Here is a 22,434-nt window from a genome sequence, read left to right as displayed (position 1 = left end):
ATACATGCATCGTTTCGACATGTAACCAATTAAATATTTTGTCGTCTCTAAACGTTCGTCGAAGTGCTCAACGTTAATATTTTTATAGTAACGCGAGTGTAATAAACCCCAAATTGGGTAAGTGGTACATTTAATAACTCAGATGTAGTTAATTTTGCTTATTAGATTAAAAGACTTTGTGTTGTAATTTTAGTGCTTAAAATATCTTCCTCAAACATCAACCTATTAAATACTAAATACTGTAAACTATTTTGCACAATCATTTCGTTGTAACGGTATTGCATCAGAATTTATTTCCACCCTCATTTTAAAAATGTAAACTGCTGCATCATCTTTCCAAAATGTAATCTCCGATTCTGATTGTGAACATCCACGGCATCACTGCTACATATTAGGTGCTTTCTCTTCCTTCCGCTTGCCGAGGATGTTCACAAATCATGCAGCCGGACTGTTTTCTCATGGTTTTGGATGACGCGTTCCAGGGTCCAAGGTTCGGGCTGTCATTTGGAGTGTCGACTCCACCACAGCCACCTCACCACCATCGCTACTCTCGCCAGGCAGAGCAGACCTCCCTTGCAGAGCCCTCGGACAGCCCCTGAGTACCTACGGTCGGCTGCATTTCCAGAGGGGCGTCCCCCCACCGACGGCACAAACCAGGCGAGAGTACCTAACCGCAGTGTAGACAGGATTTTGTGTGAATTTATAAAAACTAGAACCTACGACCTAAATTAGCTCAAAATTTAATCATTAAATTTCTCGTTTCCGACATTTAAATAAATTAATATTTTTTGCACGAATTTGGATTACTCATTTCTCTCTTTTAGCTAGTAATTCAGACCTTAATCGTGACAGTTCATGTGTACAACGTAAATCCAAGCCTATTTCATAACTAGTTGCAAAAACTCACTTGAATGTAATTCAACACACGTCTAATTATGTACTTCGCACTTGATTACTTGTTATTTAAGATTATAATGTACTCGAACTCATTGGCACGCTGTACGACCTGACCGGCCATTTTTATTATTTTTTATGTAAAAATGTATACCTACCCGCAGTCTAGATGGCGCTGAATACCGCCTCGCAATTGTGGCCGCGTTCAGATGTTTCGGAGGGGCAGGCCGTACAGCTGCGTTCGTGGCCCACAAAGTGGTCTCGCCGGAAGATCAGCGCTGACCCCTGGGTCAGCATCTATGCTGTGGCGGGACCATTTCGTGGTAAACCCGTCATACATTTTTTAATATCAATTGTAAAATTGTATATAATACTTATGTAGATAATTATGTGTTTACCATGAATAAACTATTGAATCTTGAATCAATGACCACCTAGACGCGACACTCTTAGTGTAGACCTTTTTTTATACTTTTTGTAAAATACTAACCCCCTTATTCATAAACGCACACTAAAGTTATCAAGCCGATAAAGTTCGTTTGTCCCTTTTCGGCGTATTGGTGTGATAGAAAGGGACAAACGAACTTTATCGGCTTGATAACTTTAGTGAACGTTTATGAATAAGGGGGTAAGCAGTTTAATTTTAGCACTATCATACATTGTGCTATGTTTAAGTTGTACTAAGTGAGACAAAAATACATTATTGATTTTTTTCATATACCTACTTTAATTGCCCTTGAAGAAAATCATAGGTTATTATTGTATGAAAATATCGATTACAACTCGTGTTAGAACTGTGTAGTATTCATAAGTATAACGTGAAATAAATTTAACATTTCTCTTTTATATATTACAAACAGAATATAATCACAATTACTATACTTCATTACCTACATGTCAAGTCTGTGCGATTATGATGCGATTAATCTATGATTTCGTTCAACAAAATGGCAGCGATAGCTTCGCGTTTGAGGAGCGCGTCCCTTCATTGAAATAATTACTTAAATAAAGATCGATTAACATAGCGTGCATACTAACCGATGAAATGTGACACGTCAGTTTTATTCGATTTTCTCGTATGGCTTAAACAGCATCTTGTTGCGCAGGAAGGCATTTTTACATTTTATTTGTGTGCAGGCAGAAACCACAAACTACATATATACAGACTATGCCACCCCGTACCACAAAATGCGACTGTCAAAACGAAACTATTGTTTGCAGCGGAAATGGATAGATGTCGCTCATAGTCCCATTTGGCACATATCTATATTTAATAAATTTGCAAGCCTTGTCATCCGATACATCCGTCTCAGGTTTTTCTCTTCAATAATTTGACAGGTGGAACTGACTAACTATTTATTTTTAACACGCTTTTATTAGGTCGTCGTGTATGTAACTATGTATGTAATGGAATCTAAGGAAGCTAATTTAACCATCTTCCAGGAGTCGTAGCGTAATGAAAATTGGCAGCTATATGCAGTTCCGATGACAATACAATAATATGGTACTGTTGAGCTGATCTGATGATGGAGTCGGAAGATATGAACTGGAACTACATGATGGAACATCGTATCATAGCCGTTTTTGGGTTTCTTAGAAAAGTCTTGTAATGAACTTTGACTACAATTAGGTTTCAAGGTCTGATGATGAAGCCGAAAGATATGAACTGGAACTACATGATGGAACATCGTATCATAGCTGTTTTTGGGTTTCTTAGAAAAGTCTTGTAATGAACTTTGACTACGATTAGGTTTCAAGGTCTGATGATGGAGCCGGAAGATATGAACTGGAACTACATGATGGAGCATCGTATCATAGCTGTTTTTGGGCTTCTTAGGAAAGTCTTGTAATGAACTTTGACTACAATTAGGTTTCAAGGTCTGATGATGGAGCCGGAAGATATGAGCTGGAACTACATGATGAACATCGTATCATAGCTGTTTTTGGGCTTCTTAGAAAAGTCTTGTAATGAACTTTGACTACGATTAGGTTTCAAGGTCTGATGATGGAGCCGGAAGATATGAACTGGAACTACATGATGGAACATCGTATCATAGCTGTTTTTGGGCTTCTTAGAAAAGTCTTGTAATGAACTTTGACTACGATTAGGTTTCAAGGTCTGATGATGGAGCCGGAAGATATGAACTGGAACTACATGATGGAACATCGTATCATAGCTGTTTTTGGGCTTCTTAGAAAAGTCTTGTAATGAACTTTGACTACGATTAGGTTTCAAGGTCTGATGATGGAGCCGGAAGATATGAACTGGAACTACATGATGGAACATCGTATCATAGCTGTTTTTGGGCTTCTTAGAAAAGTCTTGTAATGAACTTTGACTACGATTAGGTTTCAAGGTCTGATGATGGAGCCGGAAGATATGAACTGGAACTACATGATGGAACATCGTATCATAGCTGTTTTTGGGCTTCTTAGAAAAGTCTTGTAATGAACTATGACTACGATTAGGTTTCAAGGCCTGATGATGGTGCCGGAAGATAAGAACAGAAAAAAGGGGGGGCTCGAGGGGGAAGCATGAAAGAAAGATCAACGTAGTTTTTAAGATAAGTTGGGTTAGCGTTTTCTTGTGACCTTTAAAAGCAAACAACGGGGGGCTCGGGGGGCGAAGCCCCCCGCATGAAAGAAAGATCAACGTAGTATTTAAGATAAGTTGGGTTAGCGTTTTCATGTGACCTTTAAGAGCAAACAAAGGGGGCTCGGGGGGCGAAGCCCCCCGCATGAAAGAAAGATCAACGTAGTATTTAAGATAAGTTGGGTTAGCGTTTTCTTGTGACTTTTAAGAGCAAACAAAGGGGGGCTCGGGGGGCGAAGCCCCCCGCATAAAAGAAAGACAAACGTTGTATTTAAAATAAGTTGGGTTAGGGTTTTCTTGTTACCCTTAAGAGTAACGAAAAGGGGGCTCGGGGGGCGAAGCCCCCGCATAAAAGAAAGATTAACGTAGTATTTAAAATAAGTTTGGTTAGCGTTTTCTTGTGACCTTTCAGAGCAAACAAAGGGGGCTCGGGGGCGAAGCCCCCGCATAAAAGAAAGATACACGTTGTATTTAAAATAAGTTGGGTTAAGGTTTTCTTGTGATCCTTAAGAGTAAAGAAAAGGGGGGCTCGGGGGGCGAAGCCCCCCGCATGAAAGAAAGTTCAACGTAGTATTTAGAATAAGTTGGGTTAGCGTTTTCTTGTGACCTTTAAGAGCAAACAAAGGGGGGCTCGGGGGGCGAAGCCCCCGCATGAAAGAAAGATCAACGTAGTCTTTAAGATAAGTTGGGTTAGCGTTTTCTTGTGACCTTTAAGAGCAAACAAAGGGGGACTCGGGAGCGAAGCCCCCCGCATAAAAGAAAGATAAACGTTGTATTTAAAATAAGTTGGGTTAAGGTTTTCTTGTGATCCTTAAGAGTAAAGAAAAGGGGGGCTCGGGGGGCAAAGCCCCCCGCATGAAAGAAAGATCAACGTAGTATTTAGAATAAGTTGGATTAGCGTTTTCTTGTGACCTTTAAGAGCAAACAAAGGGGGGCTCGGGGGACGAATCCCCCCGCATGAAAGAAAGATCAACGTAGTATTTAAGATAAGTTGGGTTAGCGTTTTCTTGTGACCTTTAAGAGCAAACAAAGGGGGGCTCGGGGGGCGAAGCCCCCCACATGAAAGAAAGATCAACGTAGTATTTAATATAAGTTGGGTTAGCGTTTTCTTGTGGCCTTTAAGAGCAAACAAAGGGGGGCTCGGGGGGCGAAGCCCCCGCATAAAAGAAAGATAGACGTGTTATTTAAAATAAGTTGGGTTAGGGTTTTCTTGTTACCCTTAAGAGTAACGAAAAGGGGGGCTCGCATAAAAGAAAGATTAACGTAGTATTTAAAATAAGTTGGGTTAGCGTTTTCTTGTGACCTTTCAGAGCAAACAAAGGGGGGCTCGGGGGGCGAAGCCCCCGCATAAAAGAAAGATCAACGTTGTATTTAAAATAAGTTGGTTTAGGGTTTTCTTGTGACCCTTAAGAGTAACGAAAAGGGGGCTCGGGGGCGAAGCCCCCGCATAAAAGAAAGATCAACGTAGTATTTAAAATAAGTTGGGTTAGGGTTTTCTTGTGACCCTTAAGAGTAACGAAAAGGGGGCTCGGGGGCGAAGCCCCCGCATGAAAGAAAGATCAACGTAGTATTTAAGATAAGTTGGGTTAGCGTTTTCTTGTGACCTTTAAGAGCAAACAAAGGGGGCTCGTGGGGCGAAGCCCCCGCATAAAAGATAGATAAACGTTGTATTTAAAATAAGTTGGGTTAGGGTTTTCTTGTTACCCTTAAGAGTAACGAAAAGGGGGGCTCGGGGGGCGAAGCCCCGGCATAAAAGAAAGATCAACGTAGTATTTAAAATAAGTTGGGTTAGGGTTTTCTTGTGACCCTTAAGAGTAACGAAAAGGGGGGCTCGGGGGGCGAAGCCCCCCGCATGGAAGAAAGATCAACGTAGTATTTAAGATAAGTTGGGTTAGCGTTTTCTTGTGACCTTTAAGAGCAAACAAAGGGGGGCTCGGGGGGCGAAGCCCCCCGCATAAAAGAAAGATAAACGTAGTATTTAAAATAAGTTGGGTTAGCGTTTTCTTGTGACCTTTAAGAGCAAACAAAGGGGGGCTCGGGGGGCGAAGCCCCCGCATAAAAGAAAGATAGACGTGTTATTTAAAATAAGTTGGGTTAGGGTTTTCTTGTTACCCTTAAGAGTAACGAAAAGGGGGGCTCGCATAAAAGAAAGATTAACGTAGTATTTAAAATAAGTTGGGTTAGCGTTTTCTTGTGACCTTTCAGAGCAAACAAAGGGGCTCGGGGGCGAAGCCCCCGCATAAAAGAAAGATCAACGTTGTATTTAAAATAAGTTGGTTTAGGGTTTTCTTGTGACCCTTAAGAGTAACGAAAAGGGGGCTCGGGGGCGAAGCCCCCGCATAAAAGAAAGATCAACGTAGTATTTAAAATAAGTTGGGTTAGGGTTTTCTTGTGACCCTTAAGAGTAACGAAAAGGGGGGCTCGGGGGGCGAAGCCCCCCGCATGAAAGAAAGATCAACGTAGTATTTAAGATAAGTTGGGTTAGCGTTTTCTTGTGACCTTTAAGAGCAAACAAAGGGGGGCTCGTGGGGCGAAGCCCCCCGCATAAAAGATAGATAAACGTTGTATTTAAAATAAGTTGGGTTAGGGTTTTCTTGTTACCCTTAAGAGTAACGAAAAGGGGGGCTCGGGGGGCGAAGCCCCGGCATAAAAGAAAGATCAACGTAGTATTTAAAATAAGTTGGGTTAGGGTTTTCTTGTGACCCTTAACGAAAAGGGGGGCTCGGGGGCGAAGCCCCCCGCATGAAAGAAAGATCAACGTAGTATTTAAGATAAGTTGGGTTAGCGTTTTCTTGTGACCTTTAAGAGCAAACAAAGGGGGCTCGGGGGCGAAGCCCCCGCATAAAAGAAAGATAAACGTAGTATTTAAAATAAGTTAGGTTAGCGTTTTCTTGTGACCTTTAAGAGCAAACAAAGGGGGCTCGGGGGCGAAGCCCCCGCATAAAAGAAAGATCAACGTTGTATTTAAAATAAGTTGGGTAATGGTTTTCCTGTGACCCTTAAGAGCAAATAAAGGGGGCTCGGCAAAAAAGAAATACTTAAATTTTGTTTGAATTAGTTGAAATGTGACAATATTTTCTAATCGAGTCAAACAAAATCCCACTAGCTGAGAGCTTCAAAACAATGTATGGCGAAAGTATGTCTCTCTAATGTCTTCAAAAAGTCCGCGATGGCACATGTCTATATTGTCTATCTTTTACGGATAACTTACTAGGTATAAACATTTTTATGATAATACCGTAATAAGAAGGTAGCCGCTAGTTATTATTAAGTAGCAATTAGCAATAAGTACACGTTAAGCCACAAATGGCATGTAAAATCCGCCTACTTGAAATAAATTTATGTATAAATGTTAAAAGTATTTCATTATTAATGACTAAAAAGTATAAAATAAATTAATAGTTTAAAAAACACTATAAAACACGCTTTTATAAATGCACGTAAAAGCCAAAAATAAATTATGGATCGATCAAGTTGTCTCTATTTGTGAGCTGAAGTTTAAAAACTATGTGCTTTTAATTATAATATTTGATTGTAAAAGCGTGGGGCGCTGGAACAGGAAAGACTTTCTTGTAAACAAATACTAATCCGAACTTCCTGGCGAATGAAGTTGCATAAGAACATAACGTTTACATATGCCGCCTAAGGGTTACCAAAGAGAACCAAAGATATCTCGTCCACGAACAAGAACTCTGCATCCTGTCACTGTAGACACTTTCCTCTTTTGTACTTTTATTACCGGAAAAAAGCGGCGTTCTAAGTGTCGGTGACTGTCGACTCTCCTCGCTACTAGCGCATATTTTGTCTGAGTTCGACAAACTGGTACCTACTTTGAACACTGACTTTTAATTGATTTGACTGTTTAATGTAGAACCTACTAGTCATGCTGCAACTCCAGTTAGCGCGTCAATCTGTGTAACCTCCTTCCCGTAACATAGCTTAATTTGATTTATCAGCAAGTTATACAAAAAGTCTTTCCTGTTCCAGCGCCCCACGCTTTTACAATCAAATATTATAATTAAAAGCACATAGTTTTTAAACTTCAGCTCACAAATAGAGACAACTTGATCGATCCATAATTTATTTTTGGCTTTTACGTGCATTTATAAAAGCGTGTTTTATAGTGTTTTTTAAACTATTAATTTATTATCCAGGAACATCGAAATGCCTGACACGTAGCGAAAGCTAGATGATACCGAATTTCGGGCAAATTGTCATGGCACGTTATGGTCTCATCAGAAGTTCGTTCGCTTTTCAATCCAGAGGTCACTGGTTCAAGCCTCGGTGGAGACACACGTAAAGATATCCAGTTTTTTTGGGTTTTATTATTATTTTATGGTTTTTTATTTGTTTAGATTTTTTTTGCGTAAGTTTTCACGATAATTCTTAATTATTTTGAACGTACATTCCAGAATAGGCAAAATATTACAACCTTAAGTGCGTTTTCACATTATACCCGATCCGCGATATCGGATGTAGGAAGGATTTCAAAGGCGAAAATCAAAAAACATAATATATGCGATATCGGTCAATGAATAAAGGCAAGAAATTGGTTCTAGCTGGGCATTTTCTAGAGATTGAAGACATTATTCCACCATTTGAACTTATGTGCAATAAAGTATAAATAAATCATTGGTTTTTGAAATTGTTGATATGTCATTTTCATAGGCTAACTGTAGGTACTATTGTATATCATTCAGGGACAGGGTACAGGGTTTATAGTAAAATAAAAAGAAACTAGCTATAATAACTTTTAATTATAATATACGTTACAAAAACTTGTTTCATTTACTTGAAAATATTAGAGGTTTACCATATCACAACAAATATATAGTCATCAATGCGATGAAATAAGTTCTCAGGAAATTTATTTAAAATGTGATAAGCCTTTAGTGGATGGCCTGCTTCTGCTTTTCTTGTTTTCGTGCTCCTTCATCCCATTGAAACTTCGATGTTTACGCATTTTTGTCAATCTGTTTCGATTTGTACACAGGAGCAGACATGAGGGAACAACTCAAATGATTTTGGAACATACTCGTAACTGGGATTGGCTTCCACATCGGCTTTTCTACCTCCAATAAAGTTTGCATTATAAATTCACCGTAAATTCAATACTTGTAACAAATGATTATGCACTTTAAATAATCAGAGGTTAGATGACACTTTTCTTCTTACGGCAATTATCCACTTAAACGGTGGTTTCGTTTCCACCACAGTCTTGGAAATAGCTAGAATTTAGTCGCTATTTTTCTTGGTGTTATTACAATTCACCATAACAAATTTTACTAGGCCCATATTAAATTTATCTCGAAAATGTTTACTGCAATATGGATTTGACAGCGTAAGTCAGTGACAGGAATGTCAATTTTGGCCATAGTGAGCGCTGGCTGTGATCCTTTTAGTTACCCCCTCCACCCGCTTTGCACCCTGCACCTTTCCAATACAGTACAGACTTTTCATCCCATACATCCGTCTCACGTTTTTCTCTTCAATCATTTGACAGGTGCAACTTACTAACTTAAGTATTTACTTTTCAGCAGGAACATCGAAACGCCTGACACATTAGTGAAAGCTAGATGATGGCGAATTTCGGGCCAATTGTCAAGACACGTTATGGTCACGGTTGAAGTTGGTTTGGTTTTCAATCCAGAGATCACGGGTTCGAATCCCGGCGGAGAGACACTAAGTGAAGATAACAGTTTTTTTTTGTGTTTTATTTTAATTTTATGGTTTTTGATTTTTTTTTTAAGTTTTAACGATAATTCTGAATTATCTTGAACGTACATTCCAGTAAAACCAAAATATGCTAGGTAAAATATTACAACTCTAAGTGCGTTTTCACATTATCCTATCCGCGATGTCGGATGAAGGAAGAATTTTAAAGGCAAAAATCAAATAAGATAGCGGCTTAAATATATTGGATATCGATATCGGTCCTACATCTGATACCGGATCGGATAATGTGATAACGCACTAAGACGGAAGTATTACTTTCTGATTATTTCATTTTTAGTAGTATAAAAATGTTTTACCACAAACAACTACATAATTTCAGCACGACAGAGTCAGACGGCACTATGATCAGAATGAGACTAAAGTTGTCAAAGTGTATATTATTGGGGAATAAAACAATAATTATATTAATAGGCCAATTTTATTCACCAAATTCTTTGAAAAGTTTTTTCATTACCATACTAAGTGTTGGTCCAGATTGATAAAACATGGAATATTGGTAGTTCGGGGTGTAAAAACATGTCAAACCTGAGATATGAAATATTAGTACTTATTTTCCCATCAAATATAATGAATAAAAATAAATCAAACACAAAGTATTAAATAAAAAAATAAAAAAAGATTCACAAAAAAGCAAGGTCTCCCGGTGAGATTCGAACCTCGTCTGCTGCTCAAGTTATCGCAGCTAAAAAGCAGTATCTTTGACCGCCACACCAAACTTCTACTTAATCAGAGTGACGAAATTAGGTAACTTATAGGTATAATATGAGTAGTAAGTCATGAAGACTTTTCACGACAAATTGAATGAATATTAAATGTTTTGTTACTTAAAAATGCAACGTTGCCAGACTGCTGACTGCAACGTCGCATAACTCTAGTTTGGTCGTAAACTGATTTAGACCTTAGTAAATTATTATTAAAAATCAATTTAGAAATAGAAGATGATGGCTATACGGCGCTTGACTGATGGATGCGTTTTGTTATATAAAAAGAGTAGGTACATATTTCTGAAAATATTTTTATCTTCTTGCTTTAAACTAAAAATCATCTTGATATTCATCAATTATCATCATTTTGATATTTTGATATTCGTATATAATTAATAACCTAGATACAAAAAGAACATAATGAATGATACTTCGATATTTTACCAGTATCGAAACGCAGTAGGTTGGCCATGACAGCCAGTGACAGTACTAGTACTGAGGGCTTACTGCTGTCACCTGGGTTAACACATTGCGGACATCTTTCTCTTTTACTCCTATCCAGGTATATAGAGTGACATATATAGCCACATAGCGCAAACTCTGGTGTTCGTGGAAAACCTCCTAGCTAGACTTGTCATTCATTCATTGTAAAAATAGTAAAAAGATTTTGACTCTAAAGACTAATGTTTAAGTGATTTTCAGTCTTATGTTAAAGCTGAGTAAGACGTGGATGGCGGCAAAGCTTTTGTAAATACATACATAATATTGAATCACGGAATTAAGCAACACAAGGCAATTTTTGTTATGTATTTATATTCCGCGTTTTGTTTAAGCCGTATATTGTATCGTTTTTCATAACAAAATGCGTAGATAATTTACACCTTAGTCTGTAACGTATTCGCAAAGGTTCTTGAGCGAAACCAAAATCGACAATATCCACCTACACTCAAAAAAAATCTTTATTTATTAATTACCTATATTATAAAGCAACATCTGCTGACGGTTTGTAATTGTCGATATTAATATATCTAGACTAACTTTCAATGTGGTACATGCAACTGGACAACTGTCACTGTACATTTGTAATCCTTATTACAAGAGCATAACGTCTATGGTTAGTTAAGACAGAGTATTGCTGTTAGTAGGTACGATGGGTACGATGTTGAACCTTAGGTTACCTTCCATCAATACTAATACTGAAAGACAATTTTTAAACTTATTGCATTACATGTGTCTAACAAAATTTCAATGAAATGGGTTGTGAATCTAATATTTAAAAAAATCACTATTTAAAAGGAGATGGTTGAAAAGGGTATAAAATATTAAAAAAAAAAGAAAAAAAAGATTTTCACTACCGAGGATCGAACCCACGACGTCAGGGCCGCGTCCATCGTCTTACGCTACTATAACTGAGCTATTTAAGCGATAGAAATGGTGGCGAAATATTAACTAACTTTCAATCTAGTACATGCATGGCGTTACGAGTCCTAAAATTCATTATATTCTTTTAAAGATTTATGTCTCTAAAGTGACACTTAACGCCATCTAACAGTGATCTCAAGGCAACAAGAAATTTGTAGTAACGCCATCTAGATTTGCCGTGCTTTTAGGCGGTCGCATTTTTTTGTATGGGGTGGACATATCTACTAAATCCATAATCTCTGCAGAAACATAAGTCCAATGGACTTATGTTTGTAGCGCAAAAGTTTTGCTCGCAGTGTCCTCTCTAGTATTACCTTAATGAGTTCATCATTATCTTTAGTGAAGTCAGTCATTTTCCATATCAAGACGCCACCCGCCGTCCGTTGCTATTGTACAAAACGAATACAGACCGTCGCGTGCGGCGTGTGACCTTCGCCCGTCGAACCACCCGCCACCGGGGACGTTTCAAAGAAACCACCCTCAAACATTTCCGAACAAAACATTCGAACGTCGTCAGTCGCGGACCCGCGTAAAAAACCACAACACGTTCTATGAACATTGGTCAAGTGCGAGTCGGTTTTCGACTTTTCCATACAAAGAACTCATGAGCGCCTGAACGACTGTGATGGCAAAGTTAACTTTTCGCACTTTCAAGACTTTACGTATATATCTCGGAAACGATAAGAGATAGAGCAAAATGGACTTCAGATTTGGGCTGTCGTTGCCACAAATTCTATGTTTTCGTCAACAGAGACCTTTTTTTGGACCGATTTGAACAAAATTTTGCTCAGTCCACTTACAAACGGTCTTAAGCGCCTCCTTTTTAGTAGGAACTTAAGTCATTTTGGCAAATGAAAAAAAAAATTGAACAATTTCTAAAAAGAAAAAGACAGAAATGAATTTCTTTCTACCTGTCCATCACGCTTACAAAATTTTAAGACGTTTAGTAACTGCTTGCAGCGTCAGTGAGTGAAAATCTTAATTTGAGTTTTTTTCTCGTAAGTCCGACTTACGCTTGACTGTAGATTTCTAATAGGTTTTCCTGTAATCTACAGGTAGAGGGCTATCTCGTGTATTTTTATGAAAATTTTACGCTAAGTAGTTTCGGAGATAAGGGGGGGGGAATGGTCATTTTTTGTCTATTTTCTTAAATTACTTCTAAAGTACCAAAACTAAAAATTAAAAAAAAATATATTTCAAATGCTCATAAAATGCTCTTTCATTTGATATACACCGTGTTTCACTTAACACTAAAAACCTGAAAACAGTTTGTTCAGAATCGAGAGTAGAATCGATTTAGCTATATCTTGATGGGGGTAATATTTTTATTTAAATTAGTATTACTAGTTATTTTTTACGTGCCCATTCTATTGTACTCGTAATACAACATTGTGTATATCGCATTGCTAGAGGTTGTTTACCTTTTTTCAGTATTTAGGGGCATTAATACTGGCCGGTTACTTGGACGATTATTTTTTCCGCTACTAGTTTGACGTTGTTTGTCAGTTTAATCTTAATGTTTATCATAAGTCATAACAAATTGAACTCGTACCTAATTACAACCTTGTCATTTTGAATATTGAGTTTATTTGCTTACTGCGATTACCTGTCCAATTTGAAGTTTACTGTGACAAAGCTTTAAAGTGTTTTACAGTGACATCTTAGCTGTCTATTGGTAAACCTTATGTCGTTGCAGTAACGTACACAAATAAATAGTCCTATGGTTTATGATGGTAGTTAGCAATTATTTTATTGAGTGTAGAGCTAAAAGTCAAGTAGAGCTGTACAGAAAATTAAAAATTCAATTAAAAAAAAAGTAACGATCAGATTAAAAGATGAATACTCTAGATGAGTTTAAAAAAATAAAAATCAGTTGGGGTGTCTGAGGTTTTGAGTGATACGGGAAACACCGTGTATAACATAATATAGTTTTAATAACTTTGATTTTTAATTTTCAAGTTTACCCCCCAAAAGTGACCCCTATGATTAAATTTCATTTAATTAAATTACATGTCCGTCTTTGGGCCACAGGTTTACATATGTGTACCAAATTTCAAGTAAATCGGTCCAGTAGTTTCGGAGAAATCGGCTGTAACAGAGGGACAGACAGACACACGAGTGATCCTATAAGGGTTCCGTTTCTCCTCTTTGAGGTACGGAACCCTAAAAAAAGGGGGGGGCTCGAGGGGGAAGCATGAAAGAAAGATCAACGTAGTATTTAAAATAAGTTGGGTTAGCGTTTTCTTGTGACCTTTCAGAGCAAACAAAGGGGGGCTCGGGGGGCGAAGCCCCCGCATAAAAGAAAGATCAACGTTGTATTTAAAATAAGTTGGGTTAAGGTTTTCTTGTGATCCTTAAGAGTAAAGAAAAGGGGGCTCGGGGGGCGAAGCCCCCCGCATAAAAGAAAGATCAACGTTGTATTTAAAATAAGTTGGGTTAGCGTTTTCTTGTGACCTTTAAGAGCAAACAAAGGGGGGCTCGGGGGGCGAAGCCCCCGCATGAAAGACAGATCAACGTTGTATTTAAAATAAGTTGGTTTAGGGTTTTCTTCTGACCCTTAAGAGTAACGAAAAGGGGGGCTCGGGGGGCAAAGCCCCCCGCATAAAAGAAAGATCAACGTTGTATTTAAAATAAGTTGGTTTAGGGTTTTCTTGTGACCCTTAAGAGTAACGAAAAGGGGGGCTCGGGGGGCGAAGCCCCCCGCATGAAAGAAAGATCAACGTAGTATTTAAGATAAGTTGGGTTAGCGTTTTCTTGTGACCTTTAAGAGCAAACAAAGGGGGGCTCGGGGGGCGAAGCCCCCGCATTAAAGAAACATCAACGTAGTATTTAAGATAAGTTGGGTTAGCGTTTTCTTGTGACCTTCAAGAGCAAACAAAGGGGGCTCGGGGGCGAAGCCCCCGCATTAAAGAAAGATCAACGTAGTATTTAAGATAAGTTGGGTTAGTGTTTTTTTGTGACCTTTCAGTGCAAACAAAGGGGGGCTCGGGGGGCGAAGCCCCCGCATTAAAGAAAGATCAACGTAGTATTTAAGATAAGTTGGGTTAGCGTTTTTTTGTGACCTTTAAGAGCAAACAAAGGGGGGCTCGGGGGGCGAAGCCCCCCGCATAAAAGAAAGATTAACGTAGTATTTAAAATAAGTTGGGTTAGCGTTTTCTTGTGACCTTTCAGAGCAAACAAAGGGGGGTTCGGGGGGCGAAGCCCCCCGCATGAAAGAAAGATCAACGTAGTATTTAAGATAAGTTGGGTTAGCGTTTTCTTGTGACCTTTAAGAGCAAACAAAAGGGGGCTCGGGGGGCAAAGCCCCCCGCATAAAACAAAGATTAACGTAGTATTTAAAATAAGTTGGGTTAGCGAAGCCCCCTGCATAAAAGAAAGATCAACGTTGTATTTAAAATAAGTTGGGTTAGCGTTTTCTTGTGACCTTTAAGAGCAAACAAAGGGGGGCTCGGGGGGCGAAGCCCCCCGCATGAAAGAAAGATCAACGTTGTATTTAAAATAAGTTGGTTTAGGGTTTTCTTGTGACCCTTAAGAGTAACGAAAAGGGGGGCTCGGGGGGCGAAGCCCCCGCATAAAATTAACACGCTTTTATTAGGTCGTCGTGTATGTAACTATGTATGTAATGGAATCTAAGGAAGCTAATTTAACCATCTTCCAGGAGTCGTAGCGTAATGAAAATTGGCAGCTATATGTAGTTCCGATGACAATACAATAATATGGTACTGTTGAGCTGATCTGATGATGGAGTCGGAAGATATTAACTGGAACTACATGATGGAACATCGTATCATAGCCGTTTTTGGGTTTCTTAGAAAAGTCTTGTAATGAACTTTGACTACAATTAGGTTTCAAGGTCTGATGATGAAGCCGAAAGATATGAACTGGAACTACATGATGGAACATCGTATCATAGCTGTTTTTGGGTTTCTTAGAAAAGTCTTGTAATGAACTTTGACTACGATTAGGTTTCATGGTCTGATGATGGAGCCGGAAGATATGAACTGGAACTACATGATGGAACATCGTATCATAGCTGTTTTTGGGCTTCTTAGAAAAGTCTTGTAATGAACTATGACTACGATTAGGTTTCAAGGCCTGATGATGGTGCCGGAAGATAAGAACAGAAAAAAGGGGGGGGGGGGGGCTCGAGGGGGGAAGCATGAAAGAAAGATCAACGTAGTATTTAAAATAAGTTGGGTTAGCGTTTTCTTGTGACCTTTCAGAGCAAACAAAGGGGGCTCGGGGGGCGAAGCCCCCGCATAAAAGAAAGATCAACGTTGTATTTAAAATAAGTTGGGTTAAGGTTTTCTTGTGATCCTTAAGAGTAAAGAAAAGGGGGCTCGGGGGGCGAAGCCCCCGCATAAAAGAAAGATCAACGTTGTATTTAAAATAAGTTGGGTTAGCGTTTTCTTGTGACCTTTAAGAGCAAACAAAGGGGGGCTCGGGGGGCGAAGCCCCCGCATGAAAGAAAGATCAACGTTGTATTTAAAATAAGTTGGTTTAGGGTTTTCTTCTGACCCTTAAGAGTAACGAAAAGGGGGCTCGGGGGCAAAGCCCCCGCATAAAAGAAAGATCAACGTTGTATTTAAAATAAGTTGGTTTAGGGTTTTCTTGTGACCCTTAAGAGTAACGAAAAGGGGGGCTCGGGGGGCGAAGCCCCCCGCATGAAAGAAAGATCAACGTAGTATTTAAGATAAGTTGGGTTAGCGTTTTCTTGTGACCTTTAAGAGCAAACAAAGGGGGCTCGGGGGCGAAGCCCCGCATTAAAGAAAGATCAACGTAGTATTTAAGATAAGTTGGGTTAGCGTTTTCTTGTGACCTTTAAGAGCAAACAAAGGGGGGCTCGGGGGGCGAAGCCCCCGCATTAAAGAAAGATCAACGTAGTATTTAAGATAAGTTGGGTTAGCGTTTTTTTGTGACCTTTAAGAGCAAACAAAGGGGGGCTCGGGGGGCGAAGCCCCCCGCATAAAAGAAAGATTAACGTAGTATTTAAAATAAGTTCTGTTAGCGTTTTCTTGTGACCTTTCAGTGCAAACAAAGGGGGGCTCGGGGGCGAAGCCCCCCGCATGAAAGAAAGATCAACGTTGTATTTAAAATAAGTTGGTTTAGGGTTTTCTTGTGACCCTTAAGAGTAACGAAAAGGGGCTCGGGGGCGAAGCCCCGCATAAAAGAAAGATCAACGTTGTATTTAAAATAAGTTGGTTTAGGGTTTTCTTGTGACCCTTAAGAGTAACGAAAAGGGGGGCTCGGGGGGCGAAGCCCCCGCATAAAAGAAAGATCAACGTAGTATTTAAAATAAGTTGGGTTAGGGTTTTCTTGTGACCCTTAAGAGTAACGAAAAGGGGGCTCGGGGGGCGAAGCCCCCGCATAAAAGAAAGATAAACGTTGTATTTAAAATAAGTTGGGTTAGGGTTTTCTTGTTACCCTTAAGAGCAACGAAAAGGGGGGCTCGGGGGGCGAAGCCCCCCGCATAAAAGAAAGATTAACGGAGTATTTAAAATAAGTTGGGTTAGCGTTTTTTTGTGACCTTTAAGAGTAAACAAAGGGGGGCTCGGGGGGCGAAGCCCCCCGCATAAAAGAAAGATCAACTTTGTATTTAAAATAAGTGGGGTAATGGTTTTTCTGTGACCCTTAAGAGCAAATAAAGGGGGGCTCGGCAAAAAAGAAATACTTAAATTTTGTTTGAATTAGTTGAAATGTGACAATATTTTCTAATCGAGTCAAACAAAATCCCACTAGCTGAGAGCTTCAAAACAATGTATGGCGAAAGTATGTCTCTCTAATGTCTTCTAAAAGTCCGCGATGGCACATGTCTATATTGTCTATCTTTCACGGATAACTTACTAGGTATAAACATTTTTATGATAATACCGTAATAAGAAGGTAGCCGCTAGTTATTATTAAGTAGCAATTAGCAATAAGTACACGTTAAGCCACAAATGGCATGTAAAATCCGCCTACTTGAAATAAATGTATGTATAAATGTTAAAAGTATTTCATTATTAATGACTAAAAAGTATAAAATAAATTAATAGTTTAAAAAACACTATAAAACACGCTTTTATAAATGCACGTAAAAGCCAAAAATAAATTATGGATCGTTCAAGTTGTCTCTATTTGTGAGCTGAAGTTTAAAAACTATGTGCTTTTAATTATAATATTTGATTGTAAAAGCGTGGGGCGCTGGAACAGGAAAGACTTTCTTGTAAACAAATACTAATCCGAACTTCCTGGCTAATGAAGTTGCATAAGAACATAACGTTTACATATGCCGCCTAAGGGTTACCAAAGAGAACCAAAGATATCTCGTCCACGAACAAGAACTCTGCATCCTGTCACTGTAGACACTTTCCCCTTTTGTACTTTGATTACCGGAAAAAAGCGGCGTTCTAAGTGTCGGTGACTGTCGACTCTCCTCGCTACTAGCGCATATTTTGTCTGAGTTCGACAAACTGGTACCTACTTTGAACACTGACTTCTAATTGATTTGACTGTTTAATGTAGAACCTACTAATCATGCTGCAACTCCAGTTAGCGCGTCAATCTGTGTAACCTCCTTCCCGTAACATAGCATAATTTGATTTATCAGCAAGTTATACAAAAGTCTTTCCTGTTCCAGCGCCCGACGCTTTTACAATCAAATATTATAATTAAAAGCACATAGTTTTTAAACTTCAGCTCACAAATAGAGACAACTTGAACGATCCATAATTTATTTTTGGCTTTTACGTGCATTTATAAAAGCGTGTTTTATAGTGTTTTTTAAACTATTAATTTATTTTGAAGGAAGAAAGTTTCACAAAAGTTTGATTGGTATATGAATATGCCTAGTCAATTGTCAGAAGTGTTTGGTAAGACGGATGTTAATCATGAAATACTCTTCAAAACTAAATGCGATTAGTTATTTTTTTCCATATACCTACTTATGAATAAATATAGATAATTTTAGAGGGATTGATAGAAAAGATCATGGACGGATTGGAGCAAATTGATGGTTCTAACATTTCTGGTGATAGGACCTGTATCGTCCTTGGACTATTGATGACATAAAATACTTTATTAATCGTGATTATGTTGAAGATTCCAGAATCAAACAATTGGAGATTACGTGGCTTTGCAAAAACTTGCTAAGACATAGCCTGAACCAGGTTTGCCGCCTCTAGTTCAAAATGCAGAATGTGTACTGCCAGTACCAAATTTGACGTCTGACAACCGACAATCTGGAGCTTTATATAGTTGAATCCTTGCATCACAGTTTACGAATTTATTTGATTAGTCTTTTGTTTTCAATATAACGTGACATTAATGCAAATAATTAATATTGTTTAGTTATTTAAAATAAAAAAGATATTTTTTTTAAACAGCCATCACCTGGCAACATTATGAAAATGTCCTCCGGACGCACGTGTTTTCTGTCAAAGTTTTCGTACCCAATATGTGCACGCAAATAAAAAACATCTAGCTCACACGTGCAATTTTTGGCGATGCCTTATGTCCACGAGGGGTCGTGCATCACCCATGATGCATGCACGTATCATGTACACCCTAAAATGCTACACATATGATACATGCACAGGGAACGTGTTAATTTGATCGTAGTTTTACTACTAAAATCCATACTAATATTATAAATGGGAAAGTGTGTGTTTGTTTGTCCGTCTTTCACGGCAAAATAGAGCACCGAATGAACGTGATTTTTAAGTGGAGATAGTCGAAGGGTTGGAGAGTGACATAACATAAGCTACTTTTTGTGTCCCTTTGTTTGTATTGAACATTCCGCAATTTTCAATAATAAATAAATATGGAAGAACAATAAAATTATTCTCATTATTTTAATTCAAATAAGATCAAATAATAGGGATTTATTCAGTATCACTTTTAAAGACGGGACTTCCCTAGCCAAGATGACTGGATCGTGCTTTATCAAAAACCAACATTTTATTACCATCCTACAAAACGTGTTCACCCTTGCTTAAATACAAATAGAGTTCACTTCAAATGACCTCCTTTCAATATTAAATGAAAATTTAACGTTGCTCATTCGTATCGTTCCTTAGTTTGACTTAATTTGAAAAGGTCATAAGTGAACTTCTTGTGGCAAAATGCATCAGTCTCATATATAAAAGACCTCACAAGCGTTCGAAATTCATTCTCAGAACATCAGCCTGAAGGAACGTTGGAATTCGATTTTTGAAATTCAAAATGAAATTCTTCCGTGTTTTGTTTTTCTTTTTCGCTTGCCTGATGGCGATGGCCAGTAATGTCTCGGCGGCTCCTAAACCTGACTTTGGAAAAGAGTTGGTAAGTTTAGTCGTAAGCAATATTACAGTCTGGCAAGCAACTTGTATCAGAAAGTATTAAACAACTTTTTTAAAGACACCGATCCTTTGTGCTTGTTTGTTAAATTCGACCCATATTATGTATTTGCTGATAACGTGCGTTGTCAAAAATATAGATTAAAAGCTAAAGTTGAACTTCTATACGAATTTCAATTTCGCGCTTTTTTTACTGACAATGTGAGTTTGTCAGAGTATAATAAAAGATTCTTACTCGTTGAGAGTACATAGTGGCAACCTTCGTTACTCACTGGCAGGAACAGGAACACATTAACACTATAAGAGTTTTCACATTATCGGATCCGATATCGAATGTAGAAAGCATGTCAAAGACGCCTGTCCTACAGTCGCCATCAGATATATAGGAGCGCCCAAGGTACTCAAAAATATCTGAACACGCCTCTAACGCCATGGCAATACAGGCGTGTTCAGATATTTGTGAGCACCTCGGGCGCTCCTATACACCGTGTTTCACTTAACACTAAAAACCTGAAAACACTTTGTTCAGAATCGAGAGTAGAATCGATTGAGCTATATCTTGATAGGGGTAATATTTTTATTTAAATTAGTATTATTAGTTATTTTTTACGTGCCCATTCTATTGTACTCGTAATACAACATTGTGTATATCGCATTGCTGGAGGTTGTTTACCTTTTTTCAGTATTTAGGGGTATTAATACTGGCCGGTTACTTGGACGATTATTTGTTCCGCTACTAGTTTGACGTTGTTTGTCAGTTTAATCTTAATGTTTATCATAAGTCATAACAAATTGAACTCGTACCTAATTACAACCTTGTCATTTTGAATATTGAGTTTATTTGCTTACTGCGATTACCTGTCCAATTTGAAGTTTACTGTGACAAAGCTTTAAAGTGTTTTACAGTGACATCTTAGCTGTCTATTGGTAAACCTTATGTCGTTGCAGTAACGTACACAAATAAATAGTCTTATGGTTTATGATGGTAGTTAGCAATTATTTTATTGAGTGTAGAGCTAAAAGTCAATTAGAGCTGTACAGAAAATTAAAAATTCAATTAAAAAAAAAGTAACGATCAGATTAAAAGATGAATACTCTAGATGAGTTTAAAAAAATAAAAATCAGTTGGGGTGTCTGAGGTTTTGAGTGATACCGGAAACACCGTGTATATCTGATGGCGACTGTACATCTGAAATCGGATACGATAATGTGAAATTGCTCTTGAGTCAATATTGTACTGTGTAAAAAATCTCACCAAAAGGATTTTTTATGGGTGGAATAGGTGTTAATTTCACAGGGACCTTCCCTACTTTCCCAAATTACCGGTAACAGCACATCACTAGACTATTGTCACTTCGAATATGATACAAAGCCAAAATTAAAAAATGTTTTTTTTCTTTTTTACAGGAAAAAATCGGCCAGCACGTTCGCGATGCCATCATCAGCGCCAGACCAGCCGTGGACGTCATTCGTGACGCGCAGAAAATCTACAACAACAAATATGATGATGATGATGATGACAAGTAAAACGCGCCATTTTCAATCAAAAGAGCCCTAACGGCCCAGCCATGACATCGGTCTAAGCGCGGCAGCGGTGAGCGGCAGCCATACGTGCGAATGAAAAGTCTGATCGCTGTGTCTCGCTCCAATGTATGGCCGCCGCTCACCGCTGTCGCGCTTAGACCAATGTCGTGGCTGCGCCGTAACGCCGTCGCGTCGCATCGCCTATCATTGATAGTTCATCGATGTCGCCCACTTAGGACACTTTCATAGAGATCTAACGTTTGATTTCGTCGCATCGCCGTCGCTTGCCCGTCGTGCGACCGTCGTCCACGCAAACCACTGTGTTATTGTTGATTGTCAATAAGATGCTGTTTCCATAACAAGATCCATATGAAATCTTACCTCGTAACTACCGTATGGTCACGGTCAACCAAATCTTGGCACTAAATACATACATACATACATACATAATTATACATATAATCACGCCTGTATTCCATAAATGGGCCTACCCATTTATGGAATACAGGCGTGATTATATGTATAATTATGTATGTATGTACATAGAACACATGAACATCGAACATGAACATGTGATCGAAAACATTACATTATAAATATTTAGGTGTTAAGAAATAAAATGTGTATTATGATTAGGTTTTAATAAAATTGCTGTGATTTGGAAATTCGCTTGTTTTGTTTTAAGACTTACCTCGTAACTACCGTACGGTCACGGTCAACCAAATCTTGGGACTAAATACATACATATACATATGCATATAATCACGCCTGTATCCCATACCAAAGGGATAAGCAGAGCACATGAACTACTAAGTTTCAGTGCCACTCTTGGCAAAAAGGGGTTGAAACAAATCCAAATTGTGACATTGCAGTGACAAGTTGCCAGCCTCTCGTCTACGCCACAATTGGCCCCCGTTTGGTGACGGGTTAACAATTTTACCACCCCTTTCTCCCCGTGGGTGTCGTAGAAGTCGACTGTGAGATATGGGTTAAATTGTGGCACTAAATATAGCCGGAAATTCAAATTTTCTATGGGAATTCAACGTTTGCCCCTTCATTCTCATTATTTTTAAATGTTATGGCTCATCATTGATTTCGCCATCGTCAAGGTTTAAAGCCTCCGCCACAAATAAAGCGTTTTGATAGCGTGCGTTATCGGAGCGCAATGATAGCGGTGCGCCGGCGCGGAACGCTGGCGTTCCGCTCGCAAGTTTCTCAACGGCGCTGATGCGCAATTGTGGAGCAT

General features: G+C 38.6%; 1 protein-coding gene across 3 annotated transcripts; it reads left to right on the top strand.

The window, feature by feature from the left end:
- The first annotated feature begins 19,488 nt into the window (after positions 1-19,488).
- LOC125238363 (hyphancin-3G-like) lies at positions 19,489-21,544 on the top strand. Of its 3 annotated transcripts, none has more exons than XM_048145668.1 (3): positions 19,489-19,650; positions 21,072-21,219; positions 21,368-21,544. In XM_048145668.1, the coding sequence occupies exons 1-2, from the start codon at positions 19,552-19,554 to the stop codon at positions 21,189-21,191; spliced, it is 219 nt and encodes a 72-aa protein (XP_048001625.1). In that variant the 5' UTR covers positions 19,489-19,551; the 3' UTR covers positions 21,192-21,219; positions 21,368-21,544. The 3 variants fall into 3 exon arrangements, with proteins under 3 accessions (XP_048001625.1, XP_048001624.1, XP_048001623.1); XM_048145667.1 differs by having other exon boundaries at positions 21,072-21,224; positions 21,373-21,544; XM_048145666.1 differs by having other exon boundaries at positions 21,072-21,544.
- Positions 21,545-22,434: the final 890 nt, after the last annotated feature.

Source organism: Leguminivora glycinivorella, chromosome 23, assembly GCF_023078275.1.
Source record: "Leguminivora glycinivorella isolate SPB_JAAS2020 chromosome 23, LegGlyc_1.1, whole genome shotgun sequence".
In the NCBI taxonomy this organism is placed as follows: domain Eukaryota; kingdom Metazoa; phylum Arthropoda; class Insecta; order Lepidoptera; family Tortricidae; genus Leguminivora; species Leguminivora glycinivorella.
The sequence above is the reverse complement of the archived record's forward strand: the minus strand, read 5'-3'. Positions and strand labels throughout refer to the sequence as shown.

Coding starts and splice junctions, on each gene's coding strand:
- LOC125238363 (XM_048145668.1), top strand. CDS start 19,552: ATGAAATTCTTCCGTGTTTTGTTTTTCTTTTTCGCTTGCCTGATGGCG. Junction 19,651..21,071: donor CTGACTTTGGAAAAGAGTTG/GTAAGTTTAGTC, acceptor TCTTTTTTACAG/GAAAAAATCGGCCAGCACGT.